Source organism: Oncorhynchus mykiss, chromosome 3, assembly GCF_057628025.1.
Source record: "Oncorhynchus mykiss isolate SJ-2025 chromosome 3, ASM5762802v1, whole genome shotgun sequence".
NCBI classification, from domain to species: domain Eukaryota; kingdom Metazoa; phylum Chordata; class Actinopteri; order Salmoniformes; family Salmonidae; genus Oncorhynchus; species Oncorhynchus mykiss.
This window is the reverse complement of record NC_143024.1, coordinates 23,035,149-23,050,870: the sequence shown is the minus strand read 5'-3', so window position 1 is coordinate 23,050,870 and position 15,722 is coordinate 23,035,149. Positions and strand designations below refer to the sequence as shown.

The following is a 15,722-nucleotide window of genomic DNA, read 5'->3' as shown; positions in this document are numbered from 1 at the left end:
AATAATGTGTCCCTGAACAAAGGGGGGTCAAAATCAGAAGTAACAGTCAGTAACTGGTGTGGCCACCAGCTGAATTAAGTACTGCAGTGCATCTCCTCCTCATGGACTGCACCAGATTTGACAGTTCTTGCTGTGCGATGTTAGCCCACTCTTCCACCAAGGAACCTGCAAGTTCCCGGACAATTCTGGGGGGGAATGGCCCTAGCCCTCACCCTCCGATCCAACAGGTCCCAGACGTGCTCAATGGGATTGAGATCCGGGCTCTTCGCTGGCCATGGCAAAACACTGACATTTCTGTCTTGCAAGAAATCATGCACAGAACGAGCAGTATGGCTTGTGCCATTGTCATGCTGGAGGGTCATGTCGGATGAGCCTGTAGGAAGGGTACCACATGAGGGTGGAGGATGACTTCCCTGTAACGCACAGCATTGAGATTGCCTGCAACGACAACAAGTTCAGTCCGATGATGCTGTGACACACCGCCAGACCATGACGGACCCTCCACCTCCAAATCGATCCCGCTCCAGAGTACAGGCTTCGGTGTATTGCTCATTCCTTCGACGATAAACGCGAATCCGACCATCACTCCTGGTGAGACAAAACCGTGACTCGTCAGTTAAGAGCACTTTTTGCCAGTCCTGTCTGGTCCAGCGAAGGTCGGTTTGCGCCCACAGGCGACGTTGTTGCCGTGGATGTCTGGTGAGGACCTGCCTCACCAAGAGTGTGCAAAGCTGTCATCAAGGCAAAGGATGGCTATTTAAAATATATTTTGATTTGTTTAACACTTTTTTGGTTACTACATGATTCCATATGTGTTATTTCATAGTTTTGATGTCTTCACTATTATTCAACAATGTAGAAAATAGTAAAAATAAAGAAAAACCCTTGAATGAGTAGGTGTTCTTAAACTTTTGACCGGTAGTGTATATTTTCATAACTCCATTCTTTTATTTTAGATTTGTGTGAATTGTTAGATATTACTGCACTGTTGGAGCTAGGAATACAAGCATTTCGCTACACCCACAATAACATCTGCTTAATGTGTATGTGATAGAGGTAAACCAGTTAATCGGAATGGCCGATTAATTAGGGCCGATTTCAAGTTTTCATAACAATCGAAATCGGTATTTTTGGGCGCCAATTTGCCGATTTTATTATTATTTATTTTTTTACACCTTTTTTACACCTTTAACTAGGCAAGTCAGTTAAGAACACATTCTTATTTTCAATGACGGCCTAGGAACGGTGGGTTAACTGCCTCGTTCAGGGGCAGAAAGACAGATTTTCACATTGTCAGTTCGGGGGATCCAATCTTGCAACCTTACAGTTAACTAGTCCAACGCAATAACGACCTGCCTCTCTCTCGTTGCACTCCATAAGGAGACTGACTGCCTGTTACGCAAATGCAGTAAGCCAGGGTAAGTTGCTAGCTAGCATTAAACTTATCTTATAACAAACAATCAATCATAATCACTAGTTAACTACACATGGTTGATGATATTACTAGATACTGTATTATCTAGCGTGTCCTGTGTTGCATATAATCTGACTAAGCATACAAGTATCTAAGTATCTGACTGAGCGGTGGTAGGCAGAAGCAGGCGCGTAAACATTCATTCAAACAGCACTTTCATGTGTTTTGCCAGCAACTCTTCGTTGTGCGTCAAGCATTGCGCTGTTTATGACTTCAAACCTATCAACTCCCGAGATGAGGCTGGTGTGACCGAAGTGAAATGGCTGGCTAGTTAGCGCGCGCTAATAGCGTTTCAAACTTCACTCGCTCTGAGCCTTGGGGTGGTTGTTTCCCTTGCTCTGCATGGGTAATGCTGCTTCGATGTGGTGGCTGTTATTGTTGTGTTGCTGGTTCGAGCCCAGCGAGGAGAGGGACGGAAGCTATACTGTTACACTGGCAAACTAAAGTGCCTATAAGAACATCCAATAGTCAAAGGTTAATGAAATACAAATGGTATAGAGGGAAATAGTCCTATAATAACTACAACCTAAAACTTCTTACCTGGGAATATTGAAGACTCATGTTAAAAGGAACCACCAGCTTTCATATGTTCTGAGCAAGGAACTGAAACGTTAGCTTTCTTACATAGCACATATTGCACTTTTACGTTCTTCTCCAACACTTTGTTTTTGCATTATTTAAACCAAATTGAACATGTTTCATTATCTACTTGAGGCTAAATTGATTTTATTGATGTATTATATTAAGTTAAAATAAGTGTTAATTCAGTATTGTTGTAATTGTCATTATTACAAATAAAAAATTTAATTTAAAAAAAAAAATCTGCCGATTAATCGGTATCGGCTTTTTTGGTCCTCCAATAATCGGTATCGGCGTTGAAAAATCATAATCGGTCGACCTCTAGTATGTGACCAATAAAATTTGGAAGTAGGACGTACAAATTACTTTCAGATTAAGTAACTCACTCTGACAGGGACCAACGGGGCCATTTTGGGGAGTTGATATTGTTGCTGTAATTCAATCATGCTGAATGTGTGTAAGTAGCTCCACCCGTTCCTCAAATAGTTAACCATTTGGCTGTCTGATCATGACTGTCAGCTGCTTTCTGTAACACGTATGACGAACGTCATGGGAGGAGCATCTAACTAGTAGGTTAGGGATTTATACATAGCCTACAGTACAATTATGTTAGCTGTTTATAAACATACTATATTTGGTTAGTGGTTTGCACACTATTCAACTAAGCTGTTTCACACAAGCAATTGTATTAGGTTGTTTGGCATGCGTCAGGGCAATGTCAAATGTGTCAACACCGCCAGAACCTCAGACACAACACTGCGCCTCTGGCCCCGCGCCCTAAGTTAGTGTATAGATCAGTGAGGAGGGCCTTTGTGTCTACAAGCATTGAGCTCCTAAACATTTCAATGTAATGTCTTGTTGTCATGTTTGATATTCTGACATGGTTTTGTTCTTATCCCTGCAAATCAACAGAGAACAAGTGTAACAGAAAGAGGGGAAACATTTACCCCCTATGTATCAATCATTAAGAGAGGCCAGGCACACACACACACACACACACAGTGTTACCTCCTGTAGGTCTTCCATCTTCTGCTGCATGTCCACTCTGACAGTGTACTCCTCCTCCCACCTACACAACAAAATATAATGTGAAGTAAATTACACAGTAAAATGGCAACATCATAATAATAACTATTAACTGTGTGTGTGTGTGTGTGTGTGTGTGTGTGTGTGTGTGAGAAACCCCTGGTCCATGAATCTGGGCCCCAGGGTCAGACAGCACCATCCATCTAGTGAACAGTAATCTCATTGAAAGCCTGTACAGTTGACATGTTAGAACTACGATGGCTGATTCAGTGACTCAACACACCACATAGACCCCACTGCACAGCACTGCCATTTATAGAATTGCTGCTTAAAATGCACAATACTGCAACATGTCGGAGCCTTTACCAAACTGCTCTTAAAACAAATAGAGGTTATATAGTGTACAGAGAGACGTTTTTGTGCCATTGTGCACACTGTTGTGATTGAGATAGATGGGTAAGGTGAGAGTGAGGGAGGGGGAGAGAGCGAGGGAAAGATGAGCTGAGCTCTCTTTGGAAGCCACCTCCCTTTTCCAGCAATCACAGCCTGCCGTGCAGAGTATACCGCATTGCAGATACTAGGTGGAGGGGAAGGCGCATGGCCTCATGCAGTTAGGAAGAGAGAGAGGGAGAAAGATATGATATGGGGGAAGGGGGTTGAAGAAAGGAGACTGGAGCTGGCAGTGGAGAGTGCGCGTGAGAGATGAAGAGGAGATCAGACATAACCTAACCCACTCCAATCAATTAATTAAAACAGGAACATTTCACATCTGGTTGGAAATAAATAGGGAAATGATCTCAGAAAAAATGGTTGTCCTGTGTGGTACCTATATCTCCCCACACATTAATGATGACACCTTCTCCATCCTAGAGGGGGAGATCAACCATTTCCAGGCCCAGAGACATGTACTAGTCTGTGGTGACCTAAAGCCAGAACCGACACTCTTAGCAGACATGGAGACAAACACCTACTTGGAGGTGACAGCATTCCCTCCCCAATATGCCCCCTAGACACAAGTATGACAAAACAACCAACAAAAACGGCTCAACTCCTACAGCTCTGTTGCATGCTGGGTCTAGACATAGTCAATGGTAGGCTTCGAGGGGACTCCTACGGTAGGTACACCAACAGCTCATCTCTTGACAGTAGTACTGTAGACTACCTTATCACCGACCTCAACCCAGTGCCTTCACGACAGTGAAACACTAAAATAATACAGAAATACACTAAGAAAAAATAAGGAACAGCATTTCAGAAATCAGCTCAATGTGATTGAAGAATCCATAGAATCAAATCACTTCTGGGAAAATTGGAACACACTAAACAAACAACACAAAGAGCTATCTATCCATAATGGATATGTATGGATAAAACACTTCTCCAACCTTTTCAGTCGTTTAGCAAAGATCCAAGAGCAAAAAAATACAAAAACGGGACAAACACCCAATTGAGACTCTGCATGCAGAATTCTGAAAAAAATAAACTTTGTGTACAACGCAAAACACCAAACAATGCATGCAGAACAGAATTAATACTACATATGCTAGTTATCAAAGTGCAGAAAAGAGCTGTTAAATTCTACAAACACCTAAAAGGAAACGATGCCCACACATTCCACCACAAAGCCCTCACCTACAGAGAGATGAACCTAGCGAAGAGTCCCCTCAGCCAGCTGGTTCTGTGGCTCTGTTCACAAACACAAACAGACCCCACAGAGCCCCAGGATAGAAACACAATTAGACCCAACCAAATAAGAGAAAACAAAAAGATAACTATTTGACACACTGGAAAGAATCAACCAAAAATAAAAAAAAATGTGAATGCTATCTGGCCCTAAACAGAGTGTACACAGTGGCAGAATACCTGACCACTGTGACTGACCCAAAATGTACAGACTCAGTGAGCATAGCCTTGCTATTGACAGAGACCCCCATAGGCAGACCTGGCTATGTGCATACTGCCCACAAAATGAGGTGGAAACTGAGCTGAACTTCCTAACCTCCTGCCAAATGTATGACCATATTAGAGACACATATTTCCCACAGATCACACCGACCCACAAAGAATTTGAAAACTAATCAAACTCCCATATCTGTTAGGAGAAATACTGCAGTGTGCCATCACAGCAGCAAGGGGCCCGTTGCCATGAGAAAAGGGCAACAAGTTCAGCACAAATAACATTTTAAATAACACTAATATTTATGTTGATTTATCTTCCCCTACTATTCTTACTACAACCATATGCACATTGATATAACACTGTACATAACAGTATAACACATTAAAAAATGTCAAACCTTTGTAAGTGCAATGTTTACTGTTAATTTCTAATCGTTTTTGTTAACATTGTTTTATGTCCTCACTTTTGTTTACTGTTTATCTCACGTGCTTTGGCAATGTAAACATGTTTCCCATGCCAATAAAGCTGCATTTTATTTGAAATGAGAGAGAGAGAGAGAAAGAGAAAGCCTTAGACAGACAGACAGAGACAAACACAGAGACAGACAGACACACAGACAGACACAGAGTGAGACAGAGAGACAGACAGAGAGACAGACACAGCCAGACAGAGAGACAGACACAGAGAGACAGACACAGACAGACACAGAGAGAGACAGAGACAGGTGAAGGGGGGGATGATAATACAGGACAGAGCAGGTCAGGAAAATAAGGGAGGAGACAGTAAGAGGGCACAGTGGTGTAAGTACTTATGTAAAAATACTTTAAAGTACTACTTAAGTAGTTTTCTGGGGTAACTTTTACTTCACTACATTCCTAAACAAAATGTATGTACTTTTTATTCCATACATTTTCCCCGGACACCCAAAAGTACTTGTTACATTTTGAATGCTTAGCAGGCCATGATAATGGTCCAATTCATGCACTTATCAAGAGATCATCCCTGGTCATCTCTACTGTCTCTGATCTGGCAGATTCACTGAACACAAATACTTGGTGTCTGAATGATATCTGAGTGTTGGAGTGTGCCCCTGGCTATCTGTAAATTTTAAAAACATGAACAATTGTGCCATATAAGGATTTATTTTATTATTTATACTTTTATTTTTGATAGTTAAGTACATTTAAAACCAAATATTTTTTTTACTTTTACTCAAGTAGTATTTTACTGGGTGACTTTCACTTTTACTTGAGTAATTTTCTATTAAGGTATCTTTACTTTAAATCAAGTATGACAATTGGGTACTTTTTCACCACTGGAGGGGTATGAGAGATCTAGCCAATGAGAGAGTGGGAACAATGAATAGCAATATGAATGGATAGATGGAGAGAACAAGGGACAGGGCAGGGGAAGAAGAGTGGAGGAGAGGGAGGGAAGGGGGGTGTATCTTATACTGAAACTACCTTCTTGAAGTGAATTAATAGTCCTGTGGGTTTCCCTCTCTCTACATGTTGCCTGCAGGTAGATTTAACTGCATTACTACAACAGACTCATGACCGAGATAACATTCTTTCACTACACTGGAGGCCTAAATCACATCAATGACTGTGCAGTACGGATGCTATCAGATATATGGATGTCTGAAGGTGAGACAAACCTGGACTTGACTCACTTGGAGGTGGCAGTAAGGTCACATGCCTCATGAAATCACAATAAACAAACAAAATAGCCACAAACACACACTTGTCCCAGGTCCTCCCGATCACAAACCAATCCCTGACCCTACTCAGCTTTCCTAATGAGACATACATGCTTGTCTATCACCTTACATTCATTGGGTATGGCATTTTCGCTGAGATATATTTATCCAAATCAACTTATGGTCATACCTTCAGTATAGACCATGTCTATGTGACCTGTGCAGCGTGAATCGAAGCCACAGCCCTGCTGTTACTAGTGCCACAAATCAGCGGTCCGGGTTCTAGTTCTGTCATAGAATACAAACTGCAGCCATTTCAAACATGCAGAGGTGCATTATGGTCTCTGTATCAGATTCCTGTCACTGTGTTTGGCCCATTCCCCTTGTTTTCTAAAGGGGCACTAAGCAGATATTCCTTCCCCAAGCCAAACCATAAGTCAAATCTTCAAATACTTGAGCTGTGCTTGATTTATATAGTTTGCCTGGTTCCAATGGAATAATCCCAAAAGTACAAAATCAACACAGTAATCCCAAAAGTACAAACAGCTAAATCAAGCATACCTCATATACATGCGACCTAGGTCTGGTGTCCACAAGCTAGTGGCAAACTCAAGAGTTCAAAATCTTTGAACTTCAAAAGCATTGGTGTGATTGTTGAAACAGAGCCTTCCTGTGTTGGATCTCAGTTACATGACTTCATTCTGAGTCAGTTATGGTCTGATAATGTTTGGTATTTCCCCCAGCTGCCCTTTGCATCTCTAGCAATAAGAATGGTGTGGGCTGTGGCAGAAATAGACAGAACACAGGCAGGACACAGCTGCTCTCAGAGGCCATCTGTTGTAATAGGGCCTTTCACTTCACCCAAGTGGCATGAGCAAAATAATACATGTACGGCTATTATAGTTCCACTAAGTTACATCAACTGACTTTTACCAAGAGACGTTTAATCACAACTCTAGGTCCCCATGCGCCTTTACACCCGTCAGACACACACGTTAATTAGGCTTTACTTTGGTGAATAAATCAACAAAGGTTGATCCTATTTACCTGCGTTTGTACTCGTCTCTCTCCCTCTTGACTTTGGCCAGGACGTTGTACAGGGCTCTGATCTCCGGGGTAATGGTATCAATCTGGACCCCGACCCCGTCCGGCTGGACCCAGGACACACCGGGGCTGGTGACGCGCGTCTCCACGCCAGAACCGAGCTTGCGGGTATGGTTGTAGGACCAGATAGTACCGGGGAGGAACCGGGGAGGCGGGTTGGTGGGGGTTCCAGTGCCTGTACTAAAAACCGTTTTCCCGTTGGTGATTGAATTGGACCCGGCTGGAGAGTCGATTGTCGGGGTTGATTGGCTTACCGTGATGGTCGGATTCGGATTCGGTTCGGTGGGGTTTGTTCCAGCTTTGTTGTTGGACTCAAGCGTGAAGAGGGTAGTGGGTCGTCTCGCGGAGTTGTTGGTGTTTTGGAACGGGAGTGACCCGGGCCTGAGCGGGATAGTTCCCACAAACCCGGTCTGTACACCTGTTTCTTGGGTATGGGCCCGTCTAGCGCTTTCAGAACAACCCCCATCACAGCTGTTCTTCGCATCCAACGCCTGTTGTAGTTGTTTCTCCAAAATCTTATTCCTTCGCTCAAGTTCATGCACTTTGGCCAGAAAGCATCGGAACCGTAAGTTCAGAGTCTTTAGGACACTGATATTGGAGCCCAGGTCGTTCCTCAGGGCCATCGCTGCAGGAGGTTGGGGCACAGACCGGTGATAAGAGTGGTTTAGATGCAGGTAAGCTTGTGAGGGTGTGGTGAAATCGAACCCTGGCAGAGACTCCGAGCCCAGTCCGGGATGGTCGCCCAGGAAGAAAGACGTCGGGTCGAGCGAGCCGAAGACGGATTCGGGCAGAAGGCCTGAGGGGGAATCCGGATGACTCTGTCCTCCTTGGTTCTGCTGCTGTTGATGTTGGAGAAGCGAGTTCGCCTCTAACAAAGGATTCATGCTATGGTATGGAAAACTAAAGCGCTGCAGATCTGGCATGAACACGGACGGTAATTTTCTCGGTATAAGATCACCAAAATAAAAATAATGATAGGCTGAAGGTTGACTTGTTGTTGGATACCAGACGTATCCGTGACTCTCCACCTTTATCTGGTTGCGAAAATTGTTGTAATTACGAATGTTATCCTCGATTTATCTCCGTCCGGGCTAAAGAGGCTCGTGGAATAAGTTTCCTTCTCTCTTCCTCTGTCTCGCTATTATGCTGGATAACAGTCGCCCCCAAAAACAATGCAGAATAAGCCAGTCCGACGGCTATGCGCAGGCGACAACACTCAAATGTATTTCAGAAAAGTAATGTTTTGGTATATAGGCTATATGAGAGAAAGTACTGTTAAATCCTGCAAATCACTAATGTATTAAAAATAAATCCAGTGTCGTTCGTCAAAGCTTATCTGGCTCCAAAATGACCACAAGAAGACACAACAAGTGCTGCGGGATTTGGAGAGCAGGGAAGCTACCGTAAATACACAAGTAGCAGGTTTTCTTTTAACATTTGTGCCATTAGGCTATGAACAGTTCAATAAGACCTCTTAAACTCCGAGTTCACAACTTGGGGAGGTTTTATCAGGAACATTTCCACTTGTGAATGTCATTTTATTGTTATTTTCTCACTTGGCTCGATTTTATTTTGTTACAAAATACATGCATACAATTGTACACACTATTCTATTGTGTGAAACTATCATTTGAACCATAATCCACACACAGGCCTATTAGGACAGTGTTGACAAAGACAATACTCTGGTTGTCCTTGCACAAAACATGTTTTATTTTAAAGCTGTTTTTAAAGATGTCTCTGCTCCTAAACATCTCCACCCTCTCAACATCTCTCTTATCTATCTCTCCCTCTATCACTCGGTCAGCAGACTACTAGAGGTGGAACCCCCCCCCAGCTCTCTTTCTGTCTCTCTCCCTGCCTCGCTCAGACTCTGCCCATCCATGTTGACCTGTGTGTCCAGCGAGGCCACGCCCAGGGCGTCCCACCCCACCGAGATGGTGGGGCCCTCTCTTTCTTCCCCAATTACACCATGGGCATGGACTTGGGGTTGCTCCTCCCTCGCCAGCTGTGGCAGTAGGAGACGCTGCCTTTGTGGGCTGAGGAGAGAAATAGAGAGAGTTATCTGTCATTCTGCACCTGTAGCTATAAAAGACACCTTACTGTCAGAGTAGCTCCCTGCTCTTCCCCGCATTCTCCTCCTCTCCCCGTTCTGTCTCCCAAACAGTATGTCGTACACATCCTCTCTGAACTCCTTGTTCATGATCTGGTAGATGAAGGGGTTAATCATGCAGTGAGACTTGGCGAACATTGCTGGTATCAGAGACACCATAGGTGGCAGGCAGGACACCGGCCGGTTGCTCCCTGTCTCCGACTCCCCCTCCTGGCCTGGGGCTGAACTGCGGGTGGAAGCAGCAGACAGACTGTGGCCTAAGCCAGAATAGGAGTAGGGATCTGGGTTGGTCACGTCCCGCAAGGATTCTCCAGGGTCGTAGTAGACACTTCCGTAGTTTTCCGTGGAGGTCCAATTGAGTTGGGGATGTTTGGGAAGGCTGAGGCCATCCCGGTGGATCCTCCAGTCCCCATGGAGGGGCCTCCTCCCTGCATGGCCTCCCTGGCCCAATGCTCCTCCTTGGGGGCCAAGGCAGAGTAGAGGGAGCCAATGGCATAGGGAGTCCAAGATAAGAGGAAGGTGGAGCACACCACAGCTGCTATCTGGGACAGACAGACAGTAGATGAAACAACAGAAAGATATACTGTGCTGTCTGTACTTACACACTTGTTACAATGTTAATACAAAAGTTAACATTGGAATAAAGCAGATGTTATGACATCTTTCATTTCAAGCCAGTAACTAAGCTTCTTCTAACAGTCTGTTTTCCACATACCAAATCAAATGAAAGTTTATTTGTCACGTGCGTCGAATACAACAGTGAAATGCTTACTTACAGGCTCTGGTGCGGGGGAAAAAAGGTGTGTGTGTGTGTGTGTCGGTAAGTAAAGAAATAAAACAACAGTAAAAATACATTTGAAAAAAGAGTAGTAAGGCTATATACAGACACCTGTTAGTCAGGCTTATTGAGGTAGTATGTACATGTAGGTAACTTTGTGAGTCTCAGGTCTTCGCTGGTGTGAGTGATAGTTGAGGAGGGAATAGATGCCAGAGCGCGACTAGAAAGGTAAACCTACACAGAGAGACATGTCAGTAAACACAAACAAATACACAAGGGCCACGCATGCTAGACCACCTGTTGGCTACAGCTATTGAGTCCACCATCACGGTAATAGATCATGCTTGCTGGACTGTACGACCCATGCATTCCATATGTTATAGTGTGCCCCACTCAGAATATGCCAGGACAATTGATTCCATTAATCAATGAGTTACATGGCATGCTGTTTTTTGCAGAGTCTGAGTTGAGTTCCCTGGACTCTCCCCTACTGAATCAGCCATTTTGTGCCAGCTGGGTGCAGTTTCTCTCACCGTCAGCAGAATGGTCATGTAGGAGGCGACGATGGTCAGTGTGGGGAGAAAGAAGCACATGATCAGGATCAGCAAGATGTAGAGCCTGTCGATCAAAGATGACCTCATCCCCCACCTCAAAGAAAAGAGGAAGAAGATGTATATTTATACATACTTTTATAACCTCGTACCCAGGCTGAATTGCTGCTGCTGGATGAGAGGAATGCTTTTATAACTGCAGACATTCACACACGCACACACACGCACGCACACACACACACACACACACACACATCAAAACAGAGTCTAATAAGAGAGAGTCAGGAGTACCAGTTGATGGTGCAGCTGGTCCCAAAGGGTTCTGGTCCGTAGCTGCCGAAGCCGAAGACAGGCAAGGAGGCCCAGAACAGAGAGTAGAACCACAACCTCGATCCACTGACCTGGTAGAGAGAGATGGAGGGATTTTATTTCACCATTATTTATTCTCATTGGTTAAGATGAATAAAGTGAAGCACGTTGTTTGATTGACCAGTAAGTAGTAAATAAGAAGTAGGATTGATCCAAAGGCTCCAGATGTATGATGCGTGTAATGAATACATTTATTTTTCCTTTATTTTAACAGGGAGTCTCATTGAAACTAAGGCATCTTTTGCAAATGAGCCCTGAAAATGGATGCTAGTAGTTTAAATGGTTGTGTGTGATATTTACGGTTTTTCATTTCTTTATGTAGTGCTGCATGTTGGTAGTCCAGACATTAACCCTGCCTGACAACTACCCTTCCCCTTCCTATAGTTACCTGCATGACTACCCCTAAACAGCAATACAATAGCATCATTGCTACCTCTCCCTTAGAGTTCTTCTGAGGTTGTCCCGGTGTTACCTAAACAATCAGGTATTTGGAAGTGTCTACGTAACCCGAAAAGTCATCTCCAGATCAACAAGATCAAGCTGGACTCTGGACCAATCAAAAATATCAAAAGCTGCTCTTACAATAGTGACCCCAATTATCTCTACAACGTGGGCTTGAAGAAAGAGTCGGACATACAGACAAACAGATTATAAACTACACTACATGACCAAAGGTCAGGAACTGATGTTGGGCGATTAGGCCTGGCTCGCAGTTGGCGTTCCAATTCATTCCAAAGGTGTTCCATGGAGTTGAGGTCAGGGCTCGGTGCAGGTCAGTCATGTTCTTCCACACTGATTTCGACAAACCATTTCTGTATGGACCTTACTTTGTGCATGGTGTCATTGTCATGCTGAAACAGGAAAAGGCTTCCCCAAACTGTTGCCACATATTTTGAAGCCCAGAATCGTCTAGAATATCGTTGTATGCTGTAGCGTAAAGATTTATCTTCAGTGGAACTAAAGGGCCTAGCCCAAACCATGAAAAAAAGCCCCATACCATTATTCATCCACCAAACTTTACAGTTAGCACTATGCATTCGGGCAGGTAGCGTTCTCCTGGCATCCACCAAACCCAGATTCGTCCGTTGGACTGCCAGGTGGTGAAGCGTGATTCATGACTCCAGAGAACGCGTTTACACTGCTCCAGAGTCCAATAGCGGCAAGCTTTACACCACTCCAGCCAACGCTTGGCCATGGAAACCCATTTCATGAAGCTCCAGACGAACAGTTAATGCTCTGACTTTGCCTCCAGAGGCAGTTTGGAACTTGGTAGTGAGTGTTGTAACTGAGGACAGACGGACAAGCGCTACATGCTTCAGCACTTGGCGGTCCCGCTCTGTGAGCTTGTGCAGCCTACCACTTCACAACTGAGCTGTTGTTGATCCAAGACGTTTCCACTTCACAGTAACAGCACTTACAGTTGACCTGGTCAGCTCTAGCAGGGCAGACATTTGATGAACTGACTTGTTGGAAAGGTGGCATCCGATGACGGTGCCACGTTGAAAGTCACTGAGCTCTTCAGTACGGGCTATTCTACTGCCAATGTTTGTCTATGGAGATTGCATGACTGTGTGTTCGATTTTATTTACGGGTGTGGCTAAAATAGCCAAATCCACTAATTTGAAGGGGTGTCCACATACTTTTGCATATATAGTGTATGTTTAGATTAGATCATTAAATGCAGAGGTTCTGTTCAATATTCTGTTCAAAATTAATCATCTGACATGCTCAGTATAAAGGGAATATTCAAAGCAAGGGCCTTGCTCTGACCCACTGACGAAAGCCTCAGGGAAAACCAGGAAGTCAATGAGGCCACTAAAAGGGGTCAACAACATCCTTTTGTGTCACCCCTTTTGTTCTCTCAATTGAGTATCAGACATGTATTTCATGTTATGAAATGTTTGGAAAAATATCAAATAAGGATGAAGGATAAATGTAGCCTACGGAAGCTAAATGTTTTTTGGATTCAACAACACTTTATCATTGTCTTCCCAAGGGAAAGTATGTCAAAAAGAAAGAAGAAAGAAGAAGAATAGGATAGGATAAGTATGCACTTACCCACATGACTCAAAAGATAGAACAAATAAAATATGTAAAAAGAAATGAAGGGAATCCCACTGACCGTATCTGAAGCTGCAGATCTTGAGGCAGCGGTCCAGAGAGATGAGACAGGTGGTGATGAGGGAGCCGATCCCAAAAACAAAGCCCCAAACACCCAGCCATGGGACACACTGGTGGACCAGAGGAGGAGTTAATGATCTGATAATGATCATTGGTCATTGGAACACTAAGCACTTTGTCTGATTCATGGGATGTGAGTGTAAACTGTCAATTGATTTGGGTAAAAGACACCTGTACAATATCATTCTCTCTAGTTTGATATTCATACTATCAGTATGGGGGATTGAACATTGGTCGACAGGAATCGCTCACCTGGAAATTGAGGCATGGCGCCCCCAAGAGGCTGTATCCAAAATCACAGATGGCCAGGTTAATAGTCATGAGTTCTGGTGGTCTGAGTTTCTTCTTCTTTCTACAGTAAACCAACAGCACTATGCCATTCCCAACCACAGACACTACACCTGGAGAAGAAGAGAGGAGAGAAGGAAGAGAGGAGGTTTGAAGCGATGGGGAGAGAGAGAAAGATGGAAGTAGAGAGACAGAGTTGATGATGAAGAGGAAGAGAGGAAGCAGAGAAAGAAGAGACAACAGAGTGATAAAGAGAGAGAGATGGATAGATGTGGCAGAAACGGGAGAGGAGGAGGGAGAGAAATAGCTTTAGTTTGCTATATGATATACTCTCTTATGGTACAGCAGTATTATCACAGTGGGTAGTCATTAAACACACACTGAAAATATTGTTTCAGCATTATTGGCATGTAGACCAGCTCACTGTCCACTTTGGGGTATAATACGGGTCCAAAGTGAATAAATGCTCTAGCTGAATCGACATGGTTGCTTGCTGGTTGGCTGGCCAGTAGGGTGCAGGGTGCTGTTCATAGAGTAATTTGATTTGTTGTGTAGGTAATTATTGGGAGCAACAGGTATGGAATGTTCCTTGCTGTGATTCCTCATATGTATCCTCTCCTCTCTTTTCTTTCCTCTCTCCATTCCTCTCACCTTTCCTCTCTCCTTTCCTCTCTGCTCTCTCATTTCCTCTCCATGTATCCTGTATCGTTTAATCTCTCCTCTGTGCTCTCTCTATGTATCCTCTCTCCTTTCCTTTCTCCTCTGTCCTCTCTCCTTACCTCTCTCCTCTGTCCTCTCTTCTCTCTGTGTATCCTCTCCTCTCTGGTGTGACCCTGGGGTTGCTATGCTAATACACTTTGTATTCAGTCTGTCTCCACAGCTCTGTAATGGAAACAGTCATAGAGAGTTAGATCACTGACTGACTTGATCAGAAAGGTTGATCCTGATGGATGACAGATCTGTGTTGAAACAAAGTAAACCCATTCAGCCATCTGCGTGGGCTCTGGATTCCGATGATTAAGATGTGAAAAGCTGTTGCCCAGCTTATATATCGAAAACCTTTCAGTCCTCTGGGATCAAATTAGATTTTGTTCATATTGTTTATAAGTCTTGATTTATCTGAACAGAATTTCACCCCCATAAATATACCTTAAGCCAAGCCTAATACTTCTACACTGTACAGATTGTTATTCTACCAGTGAGTTACTCAGGAGGAATACCAACCAAACTCTGAAACTAACTGACACCAACACTGAATCTCTCATCTGTGATGAGGAGAGATGCCTAATTTCAAATCAACCAACAACCTGAGCCTATATGCCCAAGTCTCTAGACACTTGTATAGATCTGAAATTATTTGATGTAATATGGTCATATCTCAAACTTGCCCTCTAGGCTTTGAGGATTCTTCACCATATTGCTTATAGTACACATAATGTAAAATCCTATCATTTCAAATTTCTATCAGTGGTTAGAGGGTATAGGGGTATAGTGTCTAGGGCGTGAATGTATTATAGGCAGACGGTAGATTTGACTCACCTGTGAGGATGAGGAAGATGGCGACTCCCAAGTCAGTGCTGAGGGAGAGGTGAGAAAGGAAGGCAGTAGGGTTGGAGGATGGGACAGAGCCCCTCCATGAGCCATTTCCTCCCAGAGACAT

At 43.8% G+C, this 15,722-nt stretch overlaps 1 protein-coding gene and 1 pseudogene across 1 annotated transcript in view; both read right to left on the bottom strand.

Moving 5' to 3' along the window:
- iffo1b (intermediate filament family orphan 1b) overlaps positions 1-10,570 on the bottom strand; it is a 26,596-nt gene extending 16,026 nt beyond the window's left edge. Inside the window, exons 1-2 of the mRNA XM_021590398.3 lie at positions 7,726-10,570; positions 3,062-3,122 (exon numbers count right to left, since the gene is read on the bottom strand). Of these exons, the coding sequence (XP_021446073.2) occupies positions 3,062-3,122; positions 7,726-8,705 (1,041 nt within the window). The 5' untranslated portion in view covers positions 8,706-10,570. The remainder of the gene's footprint in view (positions 1-3,061; positions 3,123-7,725) is intronic.
- LOC110509388 (uncharacterized) lies at positions 9,851-15,722 on the bottom strand (annotated as a pseudogene).